At 37.8% G+C, this 27,026-nt stretch overlaps 2 protein-coding genes, 1 long non-coding RNA gene and 1 pseudogene across 9 annotated transcripts; 2 read left to right on the top strand and 2 right to left on the bottom strand.

Annotated features, from left to right (window-relative positions):
* The first annotated feature begins 5,326 nt into the window (after window positions 1–5,326).
* Window positions 5,327–11,034, top strand: LOC103956986 (mitogen-activated protein kinase kinase kinase 1). Of its 2 annotated transcripts, XM_048581277.1 has the most exons (10): window positions 5,327–6,497; window positions 7,798–7,882; window positions 8,044–8,106; window positions 8,714–8,871; window positions 9,070–9,142; window positions 9,250–9,312; window positions 9,937–10,047; window positions 10,175–10,423; window positions 10,565–10,573; window positions 10,666–11,034. In XM_048581277.1, exons 1-8 carry the CDS (start codon window positions 5,518–5,520, stop codon window positions 10,385–10,387), a joined length of 1,746 nt encoding a protein of 581 aa, XP_048437234.1. In that variant the 5' UTR covers window positions 5,327–5,517; the 3' UTR covers window positions 10,388–10,423; window positions 10,565–10,573; window positions 10,666–11,034. The 2 variants fall into 2 exon arrangements, with proteins under 2 accessions (XP_048437234.1, XP_009367318.2); XM_009369043.3 differs by having other exon boundaries at window positions 10,565–11,034.
* Window positions 11,035–14,458: 3,424 nt separating this feature from the next.
* Window positions 14,459–17,460, top strand: LOC103956985 (annotated as a pseudogene).
* Window positions 17,461–18,293: 833 nt separating this feature from the next.
* On the bottom strand, window positions 18,294–20,572 carry LOC103956984. 2 transcript variants are annotated; one of them, XM_009369039.2, is made up of 3 exons: window positions 19,293–20,572; window positions 18,790–18,954; window positions 18,294–18,637 (listed from the first exon to the last, which is right to left on the bottom strand). In XM_009369039.2, exons 1-3 carry the CDS (start codon window positions 19,632–19,634, stop codon window positions 18,548–18,550), a joined length of 597 nt encoding a protein of 198 aa, XP_009367314.2. In that variant the 5' UTR covers window positions 19,635–20,572; the 3' UTR covers window positions 18,294–18,547. The 2 variants fall into 2 exon arrangements, with proteins under 2 accessions (XP_009367314.2, XP_009367315.2); XM_009369040.2 differs by having other exon boundaries at window positions 18,790–18,951.
* A 1,490-nt stretch (window positions 20,573–22,062) lies between these two features.
* LOC125475904 lies at window positions 22,063–26,560 on the bottom strand. Of its 5 annotated transcripts, XR_007257269.1 has the most exons (4): window positions 25,800–26,560; window positions 25,197–25,322; window positions 24,793–24,877; window positions 24,214–24,701 (listed from the first exon to the last, which is right to left on the bottom strand). It is a non-coding gene; the product is annotated as an uncharacterized LOC125475904 (long non-coding RNA). The 5 variants fall into 5 exon arrangements; XR_007257270.1 differs by lacking the exons at window positions 25,197–25,322; window positions 25,800–26,560 and adding an exon at window positions 22,063–23,155 and having other exon boundaries at window positions 24,366–24,701; window positions 24,793–25,189; XR_007257271.1 differs by lacking the exons at window positions 25,197–25,322; window positions 25,800–26,560 and adding an exon at window positions 22,063–22,540 and having other exon boundaries at window positions 24,366–24,701; window positions 24,793–25,189.
* Between the last annotated feature and the right edge of the window lie 466 nt (window positions 26,561–27,026).

The raw sequence follows: 27,026 nt of genomic DNA, 5'->3' as shown, positions 1-27,026 counted from the left end.
AAGTTAATTGCGTCATGGGTGGCACAACATGTGGCACATTCATGTGGCTGAAGCTTCGAGCCTTCGTCGTTACTTTCTTGCATTTCGTGGTCGTCGGGACCTGCCAGGACTGCTGCTAGTGCTCTTCGTATTGCTGCTAGTGCTCTTCGTATCTTTTTTGGCAATGGTAGCGCTTCCTCGATGCTAAAGTGTGTTGGCAGAACTTCTTCAGGTGTGAGGGTCTTTTCTACCTCAGTGGCGATAGCTTTGCCTTTTGAGGGCTCTTCTATTTCTATTTCAACCATGTGACAGGCTACAGTAGTGCACTGTTGGAAAAAGTCATTCGGGAAGTACTCATGCAAGGAAACGGGAATGCGTGGCTCCTGCTCCATAGGTTCCCCAGCATATGTTGTCTTATCATGCTTTATGTTTCTTTTAGGCTTCGCATTGTTGCGGCCGTGGTGATTTCTTTTTTGTTCCATCTTTGGCTGTATGACTCGTGGTCTTGGTTTCCTTGTCTTTTTGTAGGTTACCAATATCCATCCTTCTTCATCATCAGCATGTGCATCTTGGTCGCTTCCCTCCAGTGATGGTTGTGTAGGAGGTGCCGTGCAACTTGAGCATTCACGGGAATGGTCAGGTGTCGTTTGGAGAGGCACAGGATTAAACGATCCAAACGCAATTGTAATGGTATGCGTTGCGGCCGTGTCCTCAAGGTCGAGCTCAATTTGCCCTTGTTGTGCTAGCTTCATGATGAGTTCTTTAAGAACGAAGCACTTGCCAACAGGATGACTCACAATACGATGGTACTTGCAGTACCTAGGATCGTTTGTGCGATTCATTTCTTCAGGACGCTTGCATTCGGGTAGCTCAATCACCTTTTTTTTCCAGCAAGTCATCTAACATGGCAGCCATATCAGAGTCAGGAAAATGGTACGTTTTCTGTTCCAACTCTCTCAAAGTGCTCTTGTATCTGTCTTGGGTGCGAGAAGGCTCACTTGTCTTTATCTCCTTCGCTTTCTTCTTGGAGGAGATCTTGATGGGCGCTGAGGTGGTCTTGATGGGGGTAGTGTTGACGGTGAAAGCTTCCTTAGCGGGCTTCTTCCCAGTCTTGTCTACATTTGGGGCGAATACTTTGTCCTTCTTGAAGTTAGTAATCGGCTCATTTTTCCCGTGATTAGCGATACTCAGCTCCATGTTGTGGGAACGAGTTGCCAGCTCTTCGAATGATCTTGGTTTTATGCCTTGGAGGATGTAATGTAAACCCCAGTGCATGCCTTGAACGCACATCTCAATGGCAGAGGTTTCAGAAAACCGATCTTTGCAATCCAGACTTAAAGAACGCCATCTATTTATGTAGTCAACGACAGGTTCATCTTTCCATTGTTTCGTACTGGTCAGCTCTAGCATGCTTACAGTACGACGAGTGCTGTAGAAGCGGTTGAGGAATTCCCTTTCTAGCTGGTCCCAACTGTTGATAGACTCGGGTTCGAGGTCGGTGTACCAATCAAAAACGTTACTTTTCAGTGAACACACGAACTGTTTGACGAGGTAGTCTCCCTCTGTCCCAGCATTGTTGCAAGTTTCAATGAAATGGGCGACATGTTGCTTCGGGTTGCCTTTTCCATCGAACTGCATGAATTTTGGGGGCTGATAACCCCTTGGCATCTTCAAAGCATCAATCTTCTTGGAGTAGGGCTTTGAGTACAGTACAGAGTCATGTGAACTTCCTTCGTACTGTGTCTTGATAGTGCTTGCAATCATCTCCTGTAGTTGCTGGATAGAGAGAGATCCCATGAACGCCGTTGCTTGGTCTAGCTTCAGCTTCTCTTCGACTTTCTCTGCTGGAGGCTCCTCTTCTTCGTCGACTTCTTTCTTTACTAGGCTATCATTTGGGTCGACTTTCACCTCAGGCTGCGCATCTAGTTGGTTGACGAGTGCGGCAATCTGCAAGTCATTCTCTTCCACAGTCCGTGTGAGCTTTGCGATTGTTTCATTCATCTGAGCTAGCTGCTCCTCGATTGAAGTTGCTCCAGTGGTCATGACTTGCATGGTTGTACTGCCGCTCGAATCAGCGTCAGAGAGTAGGGACTCTGAGTATTTCCTCGGGCTTTCCCCTCTTGATGCCCTTAGCGAGGCTAGGGTGATCACAGGCTCGTGCCTCAGGTGCTCTTGTTCCTTTGACAGAGTTAATGCAGGGGCGGAAGCCGCGGCAAAAAGAGCTCTTGCCTTACTTCGGGTTATGATGCACGAAATATCACCACTTGCAGCGATGATGTTCTTGTTTTTTGCTTTGATTGTAGGAACAACTTGATCCTTTCTTGATGCCATTTGCGTTTTTCGATGATTTCAGGATAGAGATGAGATGTAGAGATGTCCCACCGGGCGTGCCAAATTTGTAAACACGAAAAATTCCTGAAACAAGAAACAAGAATACGTGTACAAAATAATATTTTTGTGTTTAATGATTTTGGGGTTACAACCTCTTTGTAATTTGATCCTCTGATTCTATCTTCGTAGGGTGTAGGTTTGTGGATGAGTTGTTGATCCAAAGGGCCGTCGGGGCTTGATCTAAGGATGAACAGTTGATGAACGGATCTTCAAGGGGCGTTGGGCTTGATCTTGAAGAATAAGTGTATGGGTTTGTTGAGGTTGTTGATCCAAAGGACCGTTGGGGCTTGATCTTAGGATGAACGGATGATGAATGATAAACACTTTCTTCAAGGGGCCGTCGGGGCTTGATCTTGAGTTGGTGGGAGTTCTTCAAGGGTCGTTGGGGCTTGATCTTGAAGGAGGATTTGACGAAGAACGAAGAGTGCTTTCTTGATCATTCGGGATTTTCTTGAGAGCTTTAGAACTTTAAGGCTTCAAGTTTTTGGTGTGTGTAGGGAGTATTCTCTTCCATTTTGGGAGTAGAGAAATGTATTTGTGAATTGGTGTCTCTTCCTCTAGATGGAGAAGCCTATTTATAGGCTTTGAGAGTGAATCACCACCATTCATTTTTTTGGTGAAGTGAGTGGATGATGTAGGTGAAGTGAGTGGAGGTTGTAGGTGAGGTAAATGGATGATGTAGGTGAAATGAGTGGAGGTTGTTGGTGAAGTGAGGGAATGATATAGGTGAGGTAAATGGATGATGTAGGTGAAATGAGTGGAGGTTGTTGGTGAAGTGAGGGAATGATATAGGTGAAATAAGTGTTGTATTGGTTAACATTTATTTCACTGAAATTTCGATGTCTACACACCCCTCTTGACAGCTTGTAAAGTGTTTTTCCTTTGCAATTCGTGGACGTGGCACTGTTTTGACAAATGTTGACCACCTTGGGTAAATGCCGTCTGCTAGGTAGTATGGCCCGTCGTACATACGTCTATTGATGCAGTACGTGACTTTTGGTCCCTTTCCTTGCAGGACATCATTGAACATTGGGGATTGGGCAAGAACATTGAGGTCGTTTTGAGCTCCCGGAACTCCGAAAAAGGCATGCTAAATCCATGTATCAAAAGATGCGACCGCCTCCAAAATGATACTTTTTACTTCTTTTCTGTCCCCATAACCGCCTTGCCATGCACTTGGACAATTTTTCCACGTCCAGTGTATACAATCGATGCTTCCAATCATCCCAGGAAAACCTTACATCTCGCCCTTCTTCAGTAGCCTTTGCAAGTCTATGTCAGTAGGCGTCCGGAGGTACTCTGCAGTGTAGATAGATTCGATTGCTCCGTAAAACCTCATTAGGGACTCAAGAATGGTTGATTTCCCCATCCTCGTTATCTCATCCACTTGGTCTGCAAATGCTCCATATGCAAGCATCTGCAAGGCAACAATAATTTTTTACTCTAGAAGGAGACCCATAACACCAAAAGCATCATTCTTTTGCACAAAGTAAGAATCATGGTTGCAAACAGCAATCATGATTTTGTTGAACAACTGTCGTTCCGTTCTAAAACGACGTCTAAAGTAGGTATTAGGGAATGCACAATTACAGACAAAATATCGTCCAAGAGTTCCGTACCTCGTCGTTGCCTGCTTCTATCAAGGTTTCCGGAACTGGCTGGGCCTGCACCTAGTATCTCGACCGTCAACAGCTGCCTAGCTTTGGTGGCAATTCACCATGCTCGTAACCACAGTCAAGTAGGCTCAGTAGTTTAGAGCATCGAACTTAGAATCTCCGACATTTGTTTGTTTATTGGTGAGATAGCCTGCGCCCTTACCATTGGGTTACTTGATTGTGGTTATCACCATTACCATTACACGATAATCACCATTGCCAATCTCACCTTCATGTTATGGTGATATCAAACAAATAGGTCTTAACGAGTAGCCATTAACAACCCAACAGGTTGTAATAGGTTGTTTTGCCACCTCTTTGTCTAGCTATTGGTCTAATTGTAGACATTAGCACATTAATTAAGAAGAAACCTACTTTTAGTTCACATGAATATGAACATAATTAAATAATTTGTAATCAATCTATACCATTATTAAGGAGGTTGATCTAACGGTTAAGGAGAAATTCTCATATTGAAAATTTCTTGTAGAAAAATACTTTTTCCGTAACTAGGATAAAAGAGTGGAAAATACGAAGAAAATTTTGACTAAATTGTGAACAACATTATTAGTGAATCAAAATTGATAAAAATGCTTCTCTATAACAATTTTTTGGGTATTCCCAAAAAAAGAGAACCCCCATTGTGTGACATGTAAAAAAATAGCATCATTAAGACATCGTTGACATAGGATCATTAAGACATCGGTTCAAGAGAGAATGTTTTCAATTCAATGAGTTTCTAGTCTCTTAATATACTTGTGAATATTTAACATATTAATCACATCATTATCATGTAACACTCTTAATAATTCTTTTATATTCAAATTTGAAGAAAAGTAACTTATCTGATAACAGTGTTGTGTTTGAATGGACCTAAACCGATCCCTAAACACGAATTGCGCTCCTTTAATCATGACATTCCGAGTACTTTCCAATAAAATAATATTATTGTTTTAGTAAAAACCCTAACAAATGTTTAATCAAATTTTTAATGAACATGAGTGGCCTGCATAATGGAGTATGATTCTCTCCTTTTTTTTTTTTTTTTTTCCTCTTATTTGAATTCTCACGGTTAAATCACATCTACATCTTATATTCATTTTTTATAGCAAAAATAAGAGAATATGAGAGGAAGAGATGAAAGAGAATAAAAAAAGAAGGAAAAAAATCCTAATCGCTGCGGTATATCCTAGAAGGTTAAAATATCTGATGAACAATATCTTTGTACGGACGTAGGAGAGATCCTTGCACTGCCACGTGGCACCGTGTCTTCCCTTCTCTCTCCCCCTTCGACGGCGTTTACCAGTCTCCAAGATTCGCACCGTCTCGCCTTTTGGTCAGCGTCCTTTACCGAAAACGCCCCCAAACCCCTCTCTCCATTTTCTCGCTCAATTTTCTCGGTAAAAAAACAGAAAATCAGACACAAGTCGCCGCTTGCTTCTCCGATCGAGTTTCGTGGAGGTGGGGAAAATTTAGATGGATTTAGCTCCCTATGCATCACATACCTCGATTTTTCTCTCATAGTAAGGGGACGAAAGCCATGGATCCGAAGAAGAACCGCCGGAAGCCGAGGCTCGAGCGCCGGAATGCGGGGAAGCACTTTGACTACGACGCCGCCTCGATGTCATCCTCACTCGACGACTCCTCGTCGTCGGCCTCACTCCACACGCGCTCGTTCGACTTGGACCGGACGAGCTTCCGGGTCGAGGGGAACGAGGGCGATATGGAGCGGATATACAAGACCTTGGGCCTCGGACCCGACGACTTCTCGATATCGGAGGAGGACTGGGTGGCCCGGAAGATCCGCTCGACTTCGGATGTTCTCCCCATATCCAGATTGTACGGGTTGGATAGTCTGGATAGTCCGAAACCCGACGAATTGAGGGAAGAAGTGGCTGAGTTGTCCGATAGAGTAAGGGCTGTTACTGTTGCTGCAACTGAGTTGACTCTAGCTGACTCGCCGGTTCCAAGCGGGGTTTATAATGCTGATGCGGCTGCTGCTGCTACTTCTGTTTCAGCTGGGGTTTCTATTGGGATTAAGGGTGTGCGGCCGCCCGTGCTCAGGCCGCCGCCGTCGATGAGGGTTCCGGTGATTGACGACGGATGCTCGACTTGGGACATTCTGAGGGATTTCGCGCCAGAAGGCGCAGGAAATGCGGTGGGAAAGAGGCTTGGTTTTTCTTCGGCAGCTTCCTCTTGTTCTGATGAAGAAGAAGAAGGAGAGGTTGGAGAGGAGGACGATGTGGAAGGTGAGATTAGAGAGACTGTGCCGGTCTCTGAAGAGACTGTATCGGTCTCTGAAGGGTGTTCATTTACGACGTCGAATGATGATGATTCTTCTAGCACCACCACTGTTTCTCCGAATGAGAGAATTTCGCCGAATGGGAGGCTAAAGCTTATTATCACTCACTGGGAGAAGGGTGACCTTCTTGGTAGTGGGTCTTTCGGGTCGGTATATGAAGCCATTTCTGAGTAAGTGTTCAATACCCTTTACAGTTTCTGAATGCTTATTCTTGAGGTCGAAACTTCAAATAACTTAGAGGGATAACTAATGACATAATAAGCAAGCTTAGGGAAGAAAGATCAGCATTGAAAGATAGTTTGTTGTTCTTAGGACTTGGGCTAGCTGTAGGTTAAATTTTAAGTGATTTAACATTTCAGTGTTTAGTGGTGATTGTTAAAGAAAGGGTTCCACTTGGTTTCAAAGTTTACGTGTTGGAAGAGAAGATAGATGACCTCATTTAACTTAGCGATACTAGTGACGGAAAGACTAGCCTAGCTTGATGGAGTGTTCTAGACAGGAAGTTTGAAAGGCATTATTTAGCTTTGATTGGAAGAATCGCCAATACCCTGAAAATCTTAAGATGATAGTTGTTCAAATCTGAGACCTTGCTCCAATCAAGTGCTAAATTTGCACTAGCAAAAGCATTTTTTAGACATATATTGGAATTCAATGGGTTGTAGATGAAGAGATTGTAGGCTTCTTTGCCTTTTTATGTTATTTGAGTCTTAAAGCATATCCGATTTTCCTACTTCATGGGGTTTAAGGTGTTTTTGAGAACTATCAGCCAGTATATCATGCCATCCTTGTGGTGTGCAAATGTATGGACAATTGAGTTATGCCAGGAACCCTTTTTGCAAAGATTGAGTTCTAGGTGTTGAATAGAAGAGGAACTTGAGTTCTTAAATATAGGAGGAAGGTGATTTATATTCGAGGGTGCTACTAGATTTCAAAGCAGAGGTTCTCTATGATTCATTTCACCATTTATTTATGGTTTTCCAAATTCTTATTCCAAACTTGCAATGGTTCCTTGAAAATATACCATAGTTGGACCCTTTGAGGCAGAACAATGGAAGGTTAATAAACAACTGAAGAAATATATTATTTTTACAGATAAAAGAAGGTTATGGTTGCTATATTTTTAGAGATAGCAGACACCTAGGCTGCAAATAAGCACAGCTGAGACATACTTTTGGCTGGCTCAGCTGTCTAGATTTTTTTTTCTGAGCTTAACGATAGGGGAATGGATGCAATTCTGAAGTTATTTTATCTTTCCCACTTCTACAGTAGCTTACTGTTATTCATAGAACCTTTATTTCTATACGAAAGTTTGATAAACTCTACATGAAAATGAATTGGTTTGTTTTTATGCAGATCTCCCCTAATGAACTTAAATAATACAACTGCTCATTTTAAAAGAGCGGCCATGCTTCATCTTTAGCTTCAGAGATATTCTATCATCTTGTTGATTATGGTTATTCTTTCCTTCAGTGGTGGAAGCTTCATTGCTGTGAAGGAAGTTTCATTGCTTGATAAAGGAAGTCAGGGGAAGCAAAGAGTTTATCAACTTGAACAGGTGACGGAGGCTTTTCTTGTGTCTGGTTCTGTGTCCTGGTTTTGCTTCCCCAATACCATGTTATTAAGTAATTGATTCAGTTATTATATGTGAGTAGAGCCTAGGTTGATTATTGTTTCTTGCTGACATACTTTTCTCCTCATTTGTTGTTTTCCTTTCAGGAGATTGCTCTTTTGAGTCAGTTTGAACATCATAACATAGTTCAATATTACGGCACCCAAAGGGTACTCCTTTTTATTTGCTTGTTCTTGACTTGAATGTATGCCCCATGTTTTTTTGGTCATGCTATGCCTATGTCTCCCATGATGAGTATTTATGCACGTCAAGATCATATGTTCAGCATATAAAATTCTACAATTCGTGCCATTATGACAATGAGAATCATAGAGGTTGTTGGTGTGCACAGCTACAAAAAAGTCCCCCTTAATGTACACAAAATATTCTCATGCATTCTATATTTTGTATTTCATGACATGGTATTTGTTATATGCTATTGCTATTACTATCTTTTATTTAGTTTTCTTATTTTTATTCACATACAAATTGATTTTAGATATAAAAATTATACTGGTCAGGGTGTCATGTATGGATGGTTACCGGTTACCCTTTCAGCCACTTTGGCTATACAATTTGATGGTCTTGTTTGACTCCAAAAGTATTTAGGATTTGTAGTATCAACTGTAGATAAATTGATTTTAAGCTTAGGTATTTCTGACCTGTTTTATACATTTACCAGTTATGCATTGGATCTTTATAGCTTTTGTATTTATCAATCTACACTGGTTATGAGCACCAGTATCTGATGTATAATTTGTTCAATGGTCGTTGTAGGATGAATCAAACCTTTATATCTTTCTGGAGCTTGTAGCTAAAGGTTCCCTTCAGAAACTCTATCAGACGTATCATCTTACAGATTCTCATGTATCTGAATACACAAGACAGATCCTGCATGGACTGAAGTATCTTCATGACCGAAAAGTGGTTCACAGGTAATTCATATCACAAGATTTATATTTATTTGAAAGATATTATGTGGATTATTTCCACCAATGAGCCATCTCATGTCAGGGTCATTCCATAAACGAATGAAGATAAAATTGAAGTGGCCGTGCCATCAGAATGTTCATACTATTTCCTTCTGTAATTTTGTCTGCATCCATTCTCATCTATATGTTTCTTGTATTAAGGGACATCAAATGTGCAAACATTCTGGTGCATGCAAATGGATCTGTGAAGCTTGCAGATTTTGGATTGGCAAAGGTTTGTCCTTCATTCCTTGAAATCTTTTCTGTTTTAGTGTTTACAATATTTACAAGTGATTGCGAACTACTTTTCTACTAATATTTTTTGATGCGTCCTTTTTCCAGACTATCCAAAATATGAATGACATTAAATCTTGCCAGGGGACTGCATTCTGGATGGCCCCAGAGGTTTGCCTTTACACTTCCATTTTAATTTCAGTTATCAAAAATAAATATTAGACTATTTTGAATGCGTATGAGCTCTCTTTTTCATTCAATCGAGGACATAAAGTACTTCAGTTTGATACTGATGAAGACTTGTACAATCATGGATTGCTAAATTTAGTGGTTATTGCAGGATGATTTTCCCAAATTGTACTTACTTCCTGAACCCTGATCAAATTGTACTTGCTTCCTGAACTATGATAAAATGTTAATGTGTTTTAGACAGGTTGCTGCATTACCTAGTATAACATTTATGTGAAACATTGCTAAATAAATAAAGCAACAGGAACCATTTAAGTGAATATTTTGAAACAAGAAGATAGAATTTTCACATGTGCAACTTGAATGTTTGCCAGCTTCTGTTTTTTCTATATATCACATCACATGGAGTATCTTTCTCGAGTATGTAGGCGGAATGGATGTAGTTCTGTTTTTACAATGTCTAGCCTCTGAAAATATTATATAAGTCGCTGCATGTCCTATATTTTGCAAATTTTTGCTTGGGAGGCAAATATGTTGATACATGCATGTTATAGGCTGTGTCCAAACTTTATTGGAGTATTTCTTAGTCAACTTATTCTTGTGCAGGTTGTTAACCGAAAGAGCCAAGGTTATGGGCTTCCAGCTGATATATGGAGCCTTGGATGCACTGTGTTGGAGATGTTAACTGGGCGGGTTCCATACTCTAATCTTGAATGGGTTTGTGCCAATGTCATTATGAGTTTTACTCTTTATGGTCTATACTCTAGTGATGACGACAATGTGTTGGATGATGCATCTCTTTTGACGTTTGTTTCTGACACAGTCTCTTCTTATGTCTCAACAGATGCAGGCATTATTTAAGATTGGAAAGGGAGAGCCTCCTCAGGTTCCCGATTCTCTTTCAAAAGATGCACAAGATTTCATCGATCGGTGCCTACAAGTTGATCCAAACAAACGCCCCTCTGCTGCTCTGCTCTTAACTCATCCATTTCTTAAGAGACCCCTTCCCACGTCTTCTGGATCAGCATCTCCATATCATCGGCGGGGGCCCAGCTGAAAACATGTGTTCATCTATAAGCTGTTGAGATATAAGGTAAAAAAATTGGCTTTGTTTTCCATTATTTCATATTCGTTGCTCGCTCTTCCCATGAATTTAAACTCAAAGACTTATAAAACCAATACTTTCACTGTTTAATATTTTTTGCTTTAGTAACATCTCTGTCCAACACTACAGATGCAGGACTTTTATCCCCGTTCTGTAACTTGCTCCGGTATCCAGTGTTCATGCCATCAATTATTGGCTTACACTGGTAGAGTGCGTGTGCGTTCATCCATTTTCAAGGTCTTCGAGAGATGTGCTAACGGGGTCCATGACTTGAGAAGAACAATCAACCGCCCTCCGTCCACACCTCCTTACTCAGAAAATCTTGCACCACGGAGCATTCTGGTATGAAGTTATTCGAGTTTATTCATCTGTTTCCCTTTCTAGTTCCACAGTAAGTTATTTAGTGGGTGAAAGATTTGTATTAGCCAAAGTTGTGGTAGTAAGATTTGTAAGCATTGGAAAGGAATCACGATTTGTATATAATTTGTTATCGTCGTCGTCGTCGTCGTGGCAGTCGGCAGGCATACGTAATACAACCTGTAATCTGTGTGTATAATATTTTACTTAGCAAATAATTTAGTACAGCAATTTCCGAGCAACCGAGCTTGTGCAAAGTCTTTATATTCGTGGAAAAGGAATAGCCAACCATTTGGGAATTAGCCACGAATTTTGACTCTTTATTTTATTTTTGTTCAACTTGGAAAACCATTTATTAAAAGAGTAAATTTACTGAACATTCCATGGTTTTATTCTTTTTAATGCATTTTCAACCAAGACCATCAGTCAAATGTCAACATCAACAAGAAACGTCTGTAGCTATCAATTTTGGGGGCGGATTTTTAATTTTTTTGTTTTGTCAATAGAACTTTCATTACATTAAAAAACTTTTACAAAGCCCAAAAAAAAAAATAAAAATAAATAAAAATAAAACGGGTAAACAAACAACATCTAAGGTAAAAGGCCCAAGTAAAATGAGAGTTGCAACCTAATATACAACGGGGGACCTTCACAAACTTATGTTTGAAGGCAACAATAACATTCAACAAAAAAACCCTAATCTCAAGCTACATAAATCAAACCATTGCCGTCGTCACATCCTCGAATGAAGCCAAACTTCGAACGAAGAAAGTAGACACCAAATCCAAGTCTCCTTCACAAACCCTATGCAAATATATACAAACAAAGTATCATATGGGTAAAGAGTGAGGCTAAGAAGTATGTAAAATACCTAACACTTCGCCTAATAGGGATTCGGCATGCTGGTTGGGGGAAGTAAGGGAGGGCAGTAGATTTGGTATCCAATTTCTGATTGGAGCCCACCTATTCGAGTACATGATGGGGATGGAGTATCACAGCTAAGGAGGAGGGAGAAAGGAAAATTAAAAGACAGAAATCAATAAAAGTAGGCAAAAGACACTAAATAAGGGGCATGAAGCCCAAATCTGAGACAAACTCAAGGAAAACTAAAATAAACTCAGGAGAACCAAGAATAAAACGAAAAAAGGAGACTGGAAAGGGGAGATGAAGAAGAGGTGGATGCAGGGAGGGCGATGAGGCAAAGGAAGTGAGACGGAAGGAAAGATGGAAAGGGAAAGGATGGAAAAGGCAAAAGAGGGAAGGAGGGAAGGATGAGGGAAGAAGAAAGGAAGGAGTAGTGGACTGCCGCCTATCCCGAGCAAGAGCAAGGGGTGGCGGATGTTTGAATTGTGGATTGTGAGAAGCCAGTGCAGAGTATAGCAAAGGTGCATGCGCAATCCAACTGGGCTCTCACAATCTACATGTGGACAATGTCAGCACTTGATCGTCTTACACTTTCTTCACAAGATTGTTTTTTCTTCCTCAAGTGACCAAAAAACAAGAAAGGAATCGTGCTAATGACAATTTCATTTCACATGTATCAATTTCTTTTCATCTACGTAATTTGATTTGATAAATAATAATATATATATATATATATATATAAAACAAACGATAGTTTTACACTAAAAGCATTTCCACCCTAAAAAGCCCCATGTGCAATAGGCAATTCAATCCCCAAGTGTGAATAGTAACTTCCTTAGTGACCGTAACTGTCTAAATACATCTCTACCCTAAACTAAATAGCTCAGACAATCGTATTAAAATATTATTAATTTTTTTTATAAAATAATAAAAGATAATTTTATTTTTTATTTTGAATGATAATAAAATATTGATTGAAAGTATTTGAAAATATTGAAATGTGGTGTAAGGTGGAAGAACATGGTTAGATATTTTTAGAAAAAAATTATTATTTTATATTTTTTGTATTTTAATTAATTTTATGATTTTTTTTATAATTTTTTGAAATTCTTAATTAATTTTTTAGAGTAAATTACACTTTACCTCCTCAAGTTTGAGTACAATTGCAACTTTATATACCATTTTTAAAAGATTTCAATCTTATACATTTACTATCATTTTATTTCATTATTATACATCCGTTAAAAAATCTGTTAACTTACTGTTAAGTAATGATGTGACACATATCTAGTCAATATTTATGCTAATGTAGTTGCCAACTTTGCACTAAGTGGATAAAAACAAATAAAAAAAATGATTAATAATAACAAAACACAGTGGGCCCCACCAATCTACCATCCTCACCCTGCTTCGCCCTTCTGCCCACCCCCTCCCTTCACCACCAAAACACAACCCACTCCCCCCATCGCCACCCCAATGAAGTGGACACTCGCCGATTTTGCGATCTCACTTGGTCTCTCCTTCGAGTTCCAGCCGTAGGAGGGTAAAATCAGGAGCATAACCGAGCTGAGCCAACTCGGAATCTGACCGAGCGAGGCCATTGTGGTCCACTAGATTGTACGACGTCATGGGCAGCGATGGAGGCGCTGGGATTGCTTAGCTCGTTGAGACCGAAGTTGATCACGATTGCCGAGCAGAAACCCTCAAATTTATTCATTTGTTAATTGAAATCCAAAAAAAAATAAATAAAAGATGCAAAATTAAAGCAATGCACAGAACACCCAGATCCCAGAACATCAGAAAAAACACGAACGACATTCAAATTAGGCAAAATTTGAGATTTTAACAATCTGGGTTTTAAGAAAAATGAAGGACATATAAAGGGAAGGGAGGGAAACACCTGCAGCTGCAGAGGGTTGGTGATTGCAGGCTCCTAGGTTTGCTCATTTGCCAATCATTTTTGGGGTGTAGGGGTTTTTTTTTAGAAAATGAAAAGATGGGGGATGGTACCACTCTTTGTCTGTCCTTGAAGTCAGTTGGAGAGAGAGAAAAGCCAGATGGGTTCTTGCAGGTTGTTGCAGAAGCTGAATTCTTGCGGAGGAAAACTGGAGGAGATATGCGAATTTCAGAGCAAGAGAGTCGAGATTCGATTGCTTGCGGTGGCTGAAGGAAGGGATGAAGGTGGCGATGTTGGTACGGGGGAGAGGAATAACTACAGGCGTCGGACGGGGACAGGAAATAGATGAACTCCAACTTTTGTTTATTTTATTTTAAGTTTTTAATTATAGAAAAAAAATTATTTTTTTATTAATTCATCTTTTATTATTTATTTATTTTATAAGTTAGCAACCTATATCAGCACAAATCTAGACTTAATTTTGCCACGTTATCACTTAACGGTTAATTTAACAAACTTTCTAACGGAATTTATGATATTGAAATGAAATGATAAGTAATGTATGTGATTGAAATGTTTTAAATATGTTGTATGAGATTATAATTGGACGTAAACCTGAGGGGCAAACTGTAATTTACCCAATTTTTTTTTTTTTTTTAAATAATTTTTAGTTGTAGCTAATGTTAGCCAATTTTTTATAATTTTTTAGTTGTAACTGATGTTAGCCTTGCGTCACATGGCCTAGGGGCTAGGCTGGTCAGTTTTGGCCTAGGGGCTAGGCTAGTCGGTTTTAGCCTAGGTGAGCAACTAGGTTCCCCTATAGCCTAGTGGATTCAAATGGGGTGGAGGAGTTTTGGAGGGAGGGAGGAGATTTAATCCACTATCTCCTAGGGGATTTGAGACGGATGGAAGTACTTTAAAGGGGTGGGTGGAGGAGCAGGTTAAGCCTCACAATTGGTTAGACCAGTATAAGTAGCAAGGGTGTGCTATCCACACACCCTTGTTACTTTCCACACACCTTTTTAATTTTCGATCATCAGATTAGATGTATTGAAGAAGATCAAATGACAAAAATTAACAAAAAAAATGTGCAAGAAATAAAAAAAATTGTGTGAATATCACATCTTGAGTCTAAACTGGGCCCAGTACATAATGAAAATGTACTCACTCAAAACTGCAAGCTTTGTAAGCCCAAATTATTTTCATTTGAGCCCAACAAAAAGCCTCCGTCTTCATCGTCGTCGTCATCATCATCTGTGATGATGCAGATGGCAACATTATGGTGCACCACCAACGCCATCGATCGGATAATATTAAAAGCCGCGAGCCATAAAAACTGCACTTTTTACAGTTTCCGCACGCCACCCAACTCCCTCTTTCCTCCCACGTGACCCTCCAAGATCGGACCTTTCTCTCACACCACCTCACTCTCTCCGCTTCCCCATTCCCACCAATCCAAAACTCTCCCCCCGCTCTCCTCCTCACCTCCCCCCCTCTCTCGCCGTAATCTCCGCCGCGTGTTTTCCTCTCTGCCGCTTCCCAGGTACTGGCCGAACCCCATTTCTCCGCCGATCTCAAATTTGGCCTCTCTTCGATTTCATTTTCTAGGGTTTTACTCTTCCCGTTTGCTTTGTCTCGATCGTTGCGACGAACCCATTTTCTCATATGTGAACGCGTACGTAGTGTTACATGTAGATTTGCATTTTCAAATTTTCACTGTTCGTTCATGGTTTCGTCCGTACAATCTGTTTTTGAAGGACCCGTACAGTCGATCTCAGATTGCATAAACTGTAGAGATGAGGCCTTTGGCCAGCCAAATTAGGGTTTTTTTTTTAGCTTTTGTTCAGTAAGTAATTAAACTGCTGATTTATCTATGTGACATTTTGATCCTGAAAGGAGATAAATGCTTGAATTTTTCGCCCTTTTCCCACATTTTAGGAAGTGTTTATTATTCGAATTAGTGCTTAGTTTAGAACAATTTAGTAAAAAAAGATGTAATCTTTTCAGGTTGGGTACTGCAAAAATGTAGTTCTCTGTGATGTACTCCTGGTGCTGTACCTCAGAAGTATCTCTTGAATACTTCTGGGCAGTCATTTTGGTTTTGATGCCGGTATATAATCAATTTTAACCCAGAAAAGGCTATAAATTGCAGAAGTGAAAACATAGGAGATGTTTTTAATTTTTGTAGTGCCTAATCTCTGAAAGGGTTTCTTAATGGTCAAATTATTGTCTCTTGCAACTTTAAACTGACCCATGTATTTAGAATTTTAGATTATTTCTAATCCTGAATCCTAATTTTTTTTTTTACTATTACTTCATTGTTTTGTCGGCCCTGGTACGTATGCTTCAGATGGTCATTTTAACTTGTACCGATAAAAAGAAGTTATTATATTCTAGTAAGATAAGCACAAGCTATTGGTATGCACTTATATTTCCTATGCAGAGACTGACAGAGTGAGTTCCCTTTAACAATATGATAGCTACTAAATTTGATTATGGCAGTCATTGGACATTGTGTCGGATCTCCATGAATTTGTTGATATTTTTTTGTTTTCGTAAGTTTATGAAGCTAGGCCAGCCAGGTCTTTACAAAGATCTATCTGGAAATTTTTATAATTTTATCTTAGATACACTGCAAAACTTTATTTCTTTTAAATAACCCCCTCCCTTTTATTCAAGGAGGTTTTGCTCACTTCTTCTGTAATCTGGTTATTGTTGAATGTCTCAATATTACCTGCTAAATAAAATGATGAACTGTGGTTTGTCAATTTGCACATGCGTTTTGTTTTGCATGAGATGTATGCCAAGCAACCTAGTTTGTTTACTCATCTGTTATTCTTAGAATGCCGAAGATTTGTAAGAATAATGTTCTTTCCCTTTCCCTCTCTTTCTCTTGATGAATTTCAGGTTGTGTTTGTAAATGGCCAAAGTAACAAGTTGCAATGTAAACATGACTCCCGAGCTGTAAAGAGGATACAGCATCCATTAAAGGTTCTTAAAGATGTACATTCAAAAAAGAAACCTCACAAAGCAGTGGAGGAGAAAGATTGGGAAGATGTGACTTGTTCAGTCTGCATGGAGTTCCCTCACAATGCTGTTCTCCTCCTTTGTTCCTCTTATAATAAGGGATGTCGCCCATATATGTGTGCCACTGGCCGTCGCTTTTCAAACTGTCTCGAACAATACAAGAAAGCGTACACAAAAGTGTGCTCAATTGAAAATTCTCGACCATGGAATGGAGTCAATGGACCAATGTATAATTTAGGTTTCAGTTCAACTCAAGGGGAGCCCGAGGAGAAGACAGATGTACCAGAGCTTTTATGCCCGCTATGTCGGGGGCAAGTGAAGGGTTGGACAGGTGGTGGAACCAGCACGACAATATTTTGATGCCAAGAAGAGAACATGCTTGCAGGAAAATTGCTCATTTGCTGGAACTTATAAACAGCTCAGAAAACATGTTAAGGCAAAGCACCCATTGGCACGACCCCGAGAAGTGGATCCCTTACTTCAAGAAAAATGGAGGAAGCTTGAGTCTGAGAGAGAGCGAAGTGATGTTATCAGCACAATAGTGTCATCTACTCCGGGGGCAGTGATCATGGGGGATTATGTGCTGGAGCCAAACCCTGATGGCATTTACAGTGATTCTGATTCGGAGCTAGATGATGACAGCGACTCAGATGATTTTGGATTTCGTTCGTTTGATATTGGTGGTCTCTTCTCACGACGCACGATTCGAAGGAACAATGATTTTTTGGATGACAATGATTTTTCCCGTGCTCCGCCTTCTAATTCTGCCTTTGCATCTCGACGTGGTTCTGTTCGAGGCAGGGGAGTGGTACGAAGGCTTGGCGGGCTTAGAGGTGGGGGTGTGCAGCGTAGAATTAGAGAACCTGGACGATTCTTATGATCAAAATTGCCCTAAAGTTGGGGAAGACTGCATTCTACTTTTGCGATTGTTTGTTTGAATGCATTCGCCTCATTGATGCACCTTGTTATGGTACGCGTTAGAACCATTGTCATTTTCATTGGAATCTTAGGCAGTTGAACCCCGCCTCTGTGGTTTCGTATCATTGCTTCTGCGCGACCGAATTGCACACTGTGATTAGTGACAGGTTATTGTGATCACCAGGTCGTAGGAAAAGCAGATGGCAGGGCCTAAACCCTGGATATTTTAGTGCAGTTTCGTGCTCAATTTTCCTCGTAGGTTGTATTGATTGGTCATTCTTTGTCATTCAACAGGGGTAAAAATTGTGCTTGTGTACTATCTTCTGTTAAATTCTGAATTCAGTGACTTACTGTGCTGATTCTTTTGCCAATTTTAATTATAGCTGGTGTACAGCTTCTGGAGGAATAATGTATTTCCTGTTGTGAATCACCATGTGGTTTTTTTAGGACCGCTCCTTTATTTTGGACCCTCTGTTTTAGGGGCCCCTACGCAATTTGATTTCCCAATTACCCTGCAAATCACAGTGCAAAAGTAACTCGTTAAAATTAAAGAAAAAAGTTTATTCACAATTGTCAAATTGTGATTTATTGTAACAAAAAAGGACTTCTTGCAAGATCAATATTATTCCGCGGGGCTATGAATAAATGGAATTGATATGATGCTTTCAATTTGTCTTTAAGGATAAATTTTTCAATAGGCTGGGAACACAGTGATGAGTCGAAATCCTATAACACGGCTCGGTTCACGATATGTTATAATACATTTGGTTAGAAAAAATAAATATTTTCAACTAATTGTATTATTACACTTAGTATACCCGGCTTATATTATTTAAGGAGCTAAAAAGTGTTCTGTTTACACGCATACTACGATTTTTTCTGCAGTAACTACTCTTGTTTTGAGTATTTTTCACTTGGCAAGATGTTTAAAAAGTCCACGCATGGAGGAAAAGATGGATCTTAAATGTACTTCTGTAACAAACAGAACTGGATAAGGGGGTAAAAAGACATAAGACCCATTCAAGCAAATTAACATTAAAAATTCTAAATCAAATAGCATGATAATTTCTCTCTGCAACCTTGGACCCTTTGTTGCAGCGCAAACCAGAAATTCCTCTCAGCACACACCTTATCTTCCTCTGCTCAAACACACCAAATAAAAACATATATATACAATGATAATTCTTTTACCAAAAAGAAATATAAACGATAGTGTCGAAACGATCATTTTTCAAATCTCAATTGCTGAAATAAAAGCAGAAACAATTTGATTAAAATGTACGCGATTTACCAGAAAGTTAGAACTTGTTTCTGATCCGACGGCCTTTTTGTTCCTGCCTATGATGGATTTGGGATTGCAATATACGTCCACTTCTGGTACTAAGCGTTGATATCTCCCTCTGCTCTTTGTTCTTTTGTGTCTTATTGGAGTTATGAACCTTTTGTTTCCCACCTGCTAAGGACACATGTATTTTCAGTTTGATAATTTATTTACTCGTGTGCATTTCTACTGCGGAGAGTGATTGGCCGACACTACAGTATCTGCTACATTGTCGATACCAAATATCAACTAAATGATCAATACAGCATTGCAAAAGAAACATATTTAGGTTTGGTAATTTCTAAGTTCATATGAATTCTAATATGAGAAGTGTATAGTACCTGTTATATTGTCGATATCAAATTTCAACAAACTATTGATAGAGATCAACAATGTACCAGAAATCGACTATTGACGAGAAATCAACTGTGTATCAACATTACCAAATAATCTATATATGCATGAAACCTTACCCTAGGCTTAGGCTTTGAACCGTTGTTAGTCCATTGCACTTTCTGAGCATCACCAGTTGTTCGTAGCTCTTGAGAATAAGCAAGGAGTTGAGCCCGGCGATCATAGATTCGTGTTTTCGCAGTCTGATGAGGCTTTTCGGAGCTCCGCTTGGGGTTAATCTTCTTGACAGGACCAGGTTTCTGATGAGAATCAGACGATGCTGGTAATTCCACATAGACAGTGATGATCACTTCCTTCTTGTTAGGTCTCTCTCTTGTGCCATTGTTCTTCTCCTCTTTCTCTAACTCTTGTTTTGCCATGGCTTCTGGATGTGATTTTGCTTGCGATTGAGTTGAATCCATTCCCTTTGGTCATGTTAATTAACTTTTGTTTTTGTTTATTAATTGCTTTTGTAAATATTAATTTCTAATCATAAAAATAAAAGGGCCAATTGTTACACTGAAAGCAATAAAAACAAATATAAAACTAATAATTAACAGTAAAAAAAATTTATTCCTCCCTCATAATTTACCTACCTTTTTTTTCTTATTCCCATTAAAAATATACTCAAAAGAATTACGTTACTTAATCACCAAACGATATTCTGTAATGAACTCTAATCGTAATTCTACTTATTTAAATAAAAAAGTGTAACTAATGAATTCGTTTCACAACAAACTGACAAAGATGCAAAGATGCTATTGATAAAAATAAAGGGTGCGTCTTTGCTAACCATTCTCAAGTGTTGATAATACTTATCATTCTATTTATTACTGTTAGATGAGTTTAAATTTTAAGATTTGTGTCTATCCACTATACAGATCTCGAAATTTAAACTCATCTACCGGTGATGTCAAGAGAAAACACAAAAATTTTCTCCCAAATGTAAAAGTGTAATGTGAATTGGCCTTCCTATTTTTGGGGAATTTATGTGTTCAAAGTACAAGTCGACTTACCAAATTTAACAATATAAAAATGGCTACTACATATTTTCTATTTACTACGCAGTTATTGTTGGGCAATAATAGTCACACGTCTTTTTTCTTTTTCAACGCAAATCTTTTATTCTTTTTATTTATGTTCATCGAATTGAATTAAATGAATCGAAAACAATATATAAGATTAAATATGAAAGTGCATGGGAGGAAATAAAAAATGGAGCATTAACGAAAAGGACTTGTGTCACATCCCGGCCCCGAGGGGGGGGACCACTTCCCGGGCCCGATTCACCACCGTAGCACGATATTGTCCGCTTTGGGCCCTGACGACGCCCTCACGGTTTTGTTTATAGGAACTCACACGAGAACTTCCCAGTGGATCACCCATCATGGGAATGCTCTCGCGCGCTACTCTCTTAACTTCGAAGTTGCGATGGAACCCGAAGCCAGTGAGCTCCCAAAAGGCCTCGTATTAGGTAGGGATGAGAATATATATATAAGGATCATTCCCCTGGGTGATGTGGGATCTTACAACTTGGGCTAACTTTTATTTAATGAAAAACCATCCTAAACTATTATTTAATAAAAAAGGTTTAAGTTTTAATTATAAGGACATAACTCAAGCCCTTAAAAAAGAAAAACACGGGCTCAACTAAAAGCCCAACCCGCATAACATTTATTGTCCCAAAAATGACCCTGACGGAAATAACCTAAGCCCGTTACAAAAATAACGGTTACTACATTCAATCCGCCACTCCACCGCCATTAATTGCACCAACCACCCCTACAATTCAGATTCCTTTCAGCAAAACCCAGTTCCAACTTCAAACTCCAAATTTCAAACCAAAATCTACAAGAACCTGCTAAGAACAACAAATTCCGACGAGCAACAATGGCAGAAGAACAACAAATTCTGACTGAATAACAAGTTCCCAACGATTAACAACTTCAGATTGAACAACAAACTCCCGAGGAGCAACAAGTTGCCTCCAAACAAAAGGTACTAAACTAAAATCATTGTTCGCATGTTCTTGATTCCATATAATCTATCAATTTTAAATTAGAAATTGCATTTTGATAACTAATCAATTATATTCGAAACTGAAATTCTATGTGTTCACTACTATTTTTCAATTTCATGTTTAAGTTTAGGATAGTTCAAGCAATATTGTGTCTTATTTTTGCCTCAAATCCACAGTTAGTTTGAGTTATATTGTTTTAGATCAATAAATAGTGTATATTTTGTTAGATCTCATAAAAATCGGGGGTTATTTTTCATCTATTTTACAAAGTAGTTTGGTTATTACGCTTAAATTCCAGAAATAATTTTCGGTTTTGATCCATTTCCACATAAACAGTGTGGGTATATCCATAAACAGTTCTTAATTGTTATTTCTCATAAATATTGGTGGCTATTTTGGACTAATATTCATTTTGCTCCATTTCATAATAATGTCGATTGATTTGGTTTTGTTTTGAACCCTTTCATAAACAATGTAGGTTGATTTTATTTTGTTTTGCTCCCTTTCCTTATAAATAGTGTGGCATAATTCATAAACAGTGTGGGTTATATTGTTTTATATCCATAAATATTGTGGGATATTTCATAAATAGTTTGACATATTTCATAAATATTGTGAGTTCTATCATTTTTTTTGGTTACTTTTTGCCATTTATGTGTAGTTTTTTCCAATGGGGTTTATTTTGGTACATTACATAAAATAGAATGAGTCTATTTAGTATAGTTTCATAAATAACATGCATTTTTTTGTTGTTGTTATAGTTCAATAAATAATATCCTAACAATTTTCATTGTTGAAGATGAAACAACGAAAAAACCTGCAAAGAAAGGTAAAACGAAGAAAAAAGAAGCTAAACAGAAGAAGGGATACCTCTAGTACAGATGCAACATGGTTGGGTTTGTAGAAGCAATGAAAGTCTACAACCCTATGTTATAATGGTGTCAATACATCTGTAATGAACTAGCAAAGACGCCATTTTGGAGTCTACTGAAGATGTATATGGATGGGACTTTGATTATGTCAGAAAGGAAGAGGAAGTCCGACATGGACTTGATCAAAATCATTAATTGCTACAACCCAACAACCCAAAAGTTCAAATTTGGGCGTCATAAAGCACATGGGATTTCCAGCAATGATGTTGTCCAAAACTTCGGATTGAACAACAAAGGAATCAATCTGCCGAATACAGACGAATCAACCAAATTTGGTGATGATGATCCCCTCATCAAAAAGTACTTCGCAGATGTCAAGGTAGTCAAGAAGAAGCATCTTGCAGAGGATATGAGAAAACACTTCTAGACGAAACACCTGAGGGCACACAAGATATTTCTTCACTCATATGTGCACATCTTGTTGAATCATTGCTGTTTACAAACTCTAGAACCTACATCACCTATAGTTTCCTGAAAATTTGTACGAACTTGCAGCAGATAAACAAGTACAATTGGGCCAAATGAGTAAGGGACTATCTGTTTAAGATGCTTGGAAAAGCAAATAAAAAAAAGAGGGAGGAAGGAGAAGAACCAACCACTAGTGGATGCACCATCCTTGTTTTGGTAAGTAACCAACATAGTTAATAAAAATAACATGAATTGTTTCTTACAAAGTTTTGCACAAACTAACATCAGTTACTTAATTCATATAGTACTGGATATGTCTTCACACAAATCTAGTGGAGACAATAGAATGACGAGAAAACATGATTCCGGCAATCACAAGATGGGACACAAGCATGATCCATAAAGCAATCAAGGATATCCCAGTGGAAAAAATAAAGGTGATCACCAATAATCAATATATTTCACTTTGAAAACAGTATTTTTCAACACAAAGATAATTACTTATCATATAAAATGACACCTATCTAATGTGACTGTTTGCAGATTAAGGATGCCATTTCTTCTCAACAGCCACATGAAGAATCTACAGAGAAACGACAACAAAAAAAGAAAGCAAATAAAAGAAAGTAGCTTGATACTCAAGAAGATGAATCAAACAACAAAGATGAATCAAACACAGAAGACATACCACAACAGGCACAAAACAATCTCCAAACAAAAGACTATCATATATGACCAAATAACATTTATAAACAATTAACTGATTCTACAAAAAAATGGTTCATTCAATGTGTCTTTTATACTCTTCCATAAATAATCGTGCCTTATTATGTGTTTGTTCATAAATAATTTGAGTAATTATGTTGTAGTACCATAAATAGAGTGCCTACTTCATAAACAGTCTTAGTTAATTTCATAAATAGTGTGTATATTCCATAAACAATGATGTTTAATTTCATAAATAGTGTCTATATTTCATAAATAATGTTGGTTATTATCATAAATAGTGTGTACATTTCATAAACAGTGTTGGTTAATTTCATAAATAATGTGTATTTCATAAACAGTGTGCTCAATTTCTAGAAAAAAAATGTTGGACATTTTGTGAAAATTAACAAAAAAATGTAATGTTATTGTGTGCAGGCTTGTTTTGAAATTCATTCTGCTCAACCAAAAAGACAATTTTCAAAGGCAAAAAGGCATAAAATGCGAGCAAAGAAATGCAAGACAACTGATGCCAAAATTGAATTATGAAAATGAAGAAGGAGAAAACATGGAGAACATAATTGGGTTTAATCAGAATGTCATCAACAACGATGAAGAATGTGAACAAGCACAAGGAGCATACTAAAGAACCAGAGAATATTAGCATTAATGAAGCCTAAACAGAATTCGACAAACTCTTTGGTGAAGAAATGATCAAGCTCAACACTATTGTCTAAAAATGCTGAACAATGAAGTGAAGAGTTGTTTGATGAGTTCAAGAAAGCTAGAAGCATTGCTGAGAAAAGGTATATAACCTTTAGGGAAATGATGGCGCATGCAATGGATGCATCAAACAGAGAATGCTTAATACGCGGCTAGATGATCAAAATGCTGAACAATGAAGTTGAAAAACTTCTAAAAAAAAGTAGAGATTAATTAGAAGAATAGCAATGCACTTAATGCCGAAATGTCAAAGATGCAGACAAAGACCACTGCAAATACTCTGAAGATCAATGACCATCTGAAACAGATTGGGAGCTTAAAAAAGAAGTTACAAGAAGCTCAATCAAGGGTGGCTGAAATGGAACCTTCACAAATTCCATATTTGAGTGCTTCTCCACAAGGACTTCCAGACACCTTGAAAGATAAGAAAGAACCGTCACCAGTACCACATGCGGCTGAAATACAAGTTCATATGAAGACACCAACAGTGGAACCAATGTCAAATGTGGTTGAAATGGAAGTTGAAAAAACACTGACAACATGACTAATTATACCAATAGTGGAGCATGTTCTGACTGATGTCAATGAAGGAAAACAATATGTTACTGAGAGAAAGGAAGATACGAGAACATTGGTCTGAAATGTACGTGCCAAGAATGATCGCAAATAGAATCTTGATCCAGGATTCGAATATGGTTGCCCTAAAAAAAAGAAAAAAGAAGATTAAATACAAGTTTGTAGTGAGTGACAGTGAGAGTCCATTGGTCATGCAATTACAAGAACAAACCTTACCCCATCAATGAAAAGGAGAAGGAGGAGGAGACCCCTAAAGGTGAATCACCTTTGAAGACAAAAGTTGAAGCAACACAAGTTCAAGCTGCAAAAGTTGAAACAAAAGGTGAATTACCTCTTAAGGCTTATGTGAAATCCAATTTGAAGGCTATCATTGAAGAACCAGAGAAGAAACCTAAAAAGAAGGCAACTAAGAATATAACAAAAGGGGAGACAAAAAGTAAATGCCCTTCAAGTACAAAGGCATACAAGCTGCTGAACCAAGAGATAAAAGAAAAAATCAAGGAGTACTACAGACATTGTCACTGTAAGTTTACCTTATTGACAATTTTTTTTTGTTTATAACATTTAAAATTATGTACTGCATAAATATGTATAATGTTTTTTTTTGTTTTATTTCTTACACATGGACTGCTTTTGGTTGATGCCGAAGATAGGGAGCATGGCCACTGAGCTTGTTCTACTGAGAAGTGATTTGACGTCATTGTTTGTTGATGGACCAATTGACGCGAAATTAGTTGATGTTTTTTCTACATCATGTTAGAAAATGAAATGAAAGAGGGCAAGGAACAAAGTCTTTATCTTTCTTCCTACATCTTTGTAAGTACCAAAAATAATTTTTCTACAAATATGTGGTTCTACGATTTCATATACATAGTATAACAATTAGTTCCTTTTTCATAAACACTGTATTTTTCTTGTTTTAAGTTTCTAAATAGTGACTAGTTCTTAGTGCATTTTAATAAATAATGCCTAGTTGTTCGTCTAGTTTCATAAACAGTTCAAGTTCTTAGTCAACTTTCATAAATAGTGCCCCAATGTATAGTCCAATTTCATAAACAATGTCCTAGTTACTCGACCACTTTCATAAATAGTGTATCTATTTTGGTTTCTGATTTCATAAATAGTGCCTAGAAAAACTATTGTCCATTTGTTTAATATAATATTTCTTTGTATTCAAAGAGAATGACATGGAGATAAAAAGACCAAAGAGTGATGACGAATACCTTGACCAACGTTTGAAGACAATATTGGAAGAAAATGTAGACAAGGTTGGCAAAGTATTCATCCTGATGAAACACTACTTCCACTTCACCTTAATAGTTTAGGACATTAAAAAATGAACAATGACTCATTACAATTCAAAACTAAAAAGGATTGAAGGAGGCAGAGACCAATATTTTGACCATGCTTTGCAAGTGGTAAAAACAAAACCTTAAATAATCCAGTTTATGTACTAAATTTCAAATGACAACAAATTGTTCCATACAAAACATTCCATTTCTTTCTTTTTTGGAGCGAGACAAGATCCAAACAATATACAAGACTTCAAGAGTGACAACACCTTAACAATAGATATTGAAAGCTACAAGACTTGCGCACAACAACGAGAAGACTCGTAAGTACAAACTTTATAATATCTAGAGTTACCCTAACTCCAAATATAAACGACATCATTATCCGTCATCTAATACTATCAATTGATGTATTCATCTATCATACTTATAGTTGAACTAAAAAATACAGGTTGGATTGTCGGATATTTGTCATTCACTATACACAACATGAACAAGAGAGCAAATTGATAGAACCCATGTTTGACAAGGAAAAATTATTTGAGAAAAAGGGAGAAATTATAACAACAATTCTACTTCTACTTACACTTTGTGCCTTCTGTAATTTAAGAAATAATATAAAAATTTCATATAGTTCTAGATTTGTAAATTTTAATGTGGTTTCACATATACTACATATTGTTCAAATTTAGAGTTAATGTGGTTTCACATACATTTCATAATCTAAACTTTCATGCAGTTTGCTTTGTATAAATGTATGCTCAAAATGGCTAAAATTATATAGCAAAATAACATTAATAAGATGTTAAAGCCATAAATATTGCCTTTTTTTCTTTCTAAAAATAAATACCACTATTTCTACATCCATAGGCAACTATTTTTGAAATTATCGACACTATTTCGTAAAAAAATAACAACTATTTATCAGTGATTAAGTTTGTCATCCAAAAGCCATAACATGTCACGTAACTTACTATATAACATGATGATAAGAAGTATCAATAGATCAATATGGAAATAATTATCGATAGTTCATCTTAACATGATGATAAGAAGTATCAATAGATCAATATGGAAAATAATTATTGATAGTTCGATAAGATGCCAATATGCGCATTGATCTCTTTTTTTTTTTTTGTTTTTTTTGTTTTGTTTTGT

The sequence above is a fragment of a genome, unplaced genomic scaffold (assembly GCF_019419815.1).
Source record: "Pyrus x bretschneideri cultivar Hongxiangsu unplaced genomic scaffold, Pyrus_bretschneideri_v1 Contig17, whole genome shotgun sequence".
Lineage (NCBI taxonomy): Eukaryota > Viridiplantae > Streptophyta > Magnoliopsida > Rosales > Rosaceae > Pyrus > Pyrus x bretschneideri.
The sequence above is the reverse complement of the archived record's forward strand: the minus strand, read 5'-3'. Positions and strand labels throughout refer to the sequence as shown.

What these genes read in the sequence shown, in the direction of transcription:
- LOC103956986 (XM_048581277.1), top strand. Translation starts at nt 5,518, where the DNA reads ATGCATCACATACCTCGATTTTTCTCTCATAGTAAGGGGACGAAAGCC. An exon ending in CAGATTTTGGATTGGCAAAG is followed by an intron (nt 9,143 to 9,249) that starts GTTTGTCCTTCA and finishes TCCTTTTTCCAG; the next exon opens with ACTATCCAAAATATGAATGA. An exon ending in CATTCTGGATGGCCCCAGAG is followed by an intron (nt 9,313 to 9,936) that starts GTTTGCCTTTAC and finishes ATTCTTGTGCAG; the next exon opens with GTTGTTAACCGAAAGAGCCA.
- LOC103956984 (XM_009369039.2), bottom strand. Translation starts at nt 19,634, where the DNA reads ATGGATTCAACTCAATCGCAAGCAAAATCACATCCAGAAGCCATGGCA. An exon ending in GTTCAAAGCCTAAGCCTAGG is followed by an intron (nt 18,955 to 19,292) that starts GTAAGGTTTCAT and finishes ATGTGTCCTTAG; the next exon opens with CAGGTGGGAAACAAAAGGTT. An exon ending in AAACAAGTTCTAACTTTCTG is followed by an intron (nt 18,638 to 18,789) that starts GTAAATCGCGTA and finishes GTGTTTGAGCAG; the next exon opens with AGGAAGATAAGGTGTGTGCT.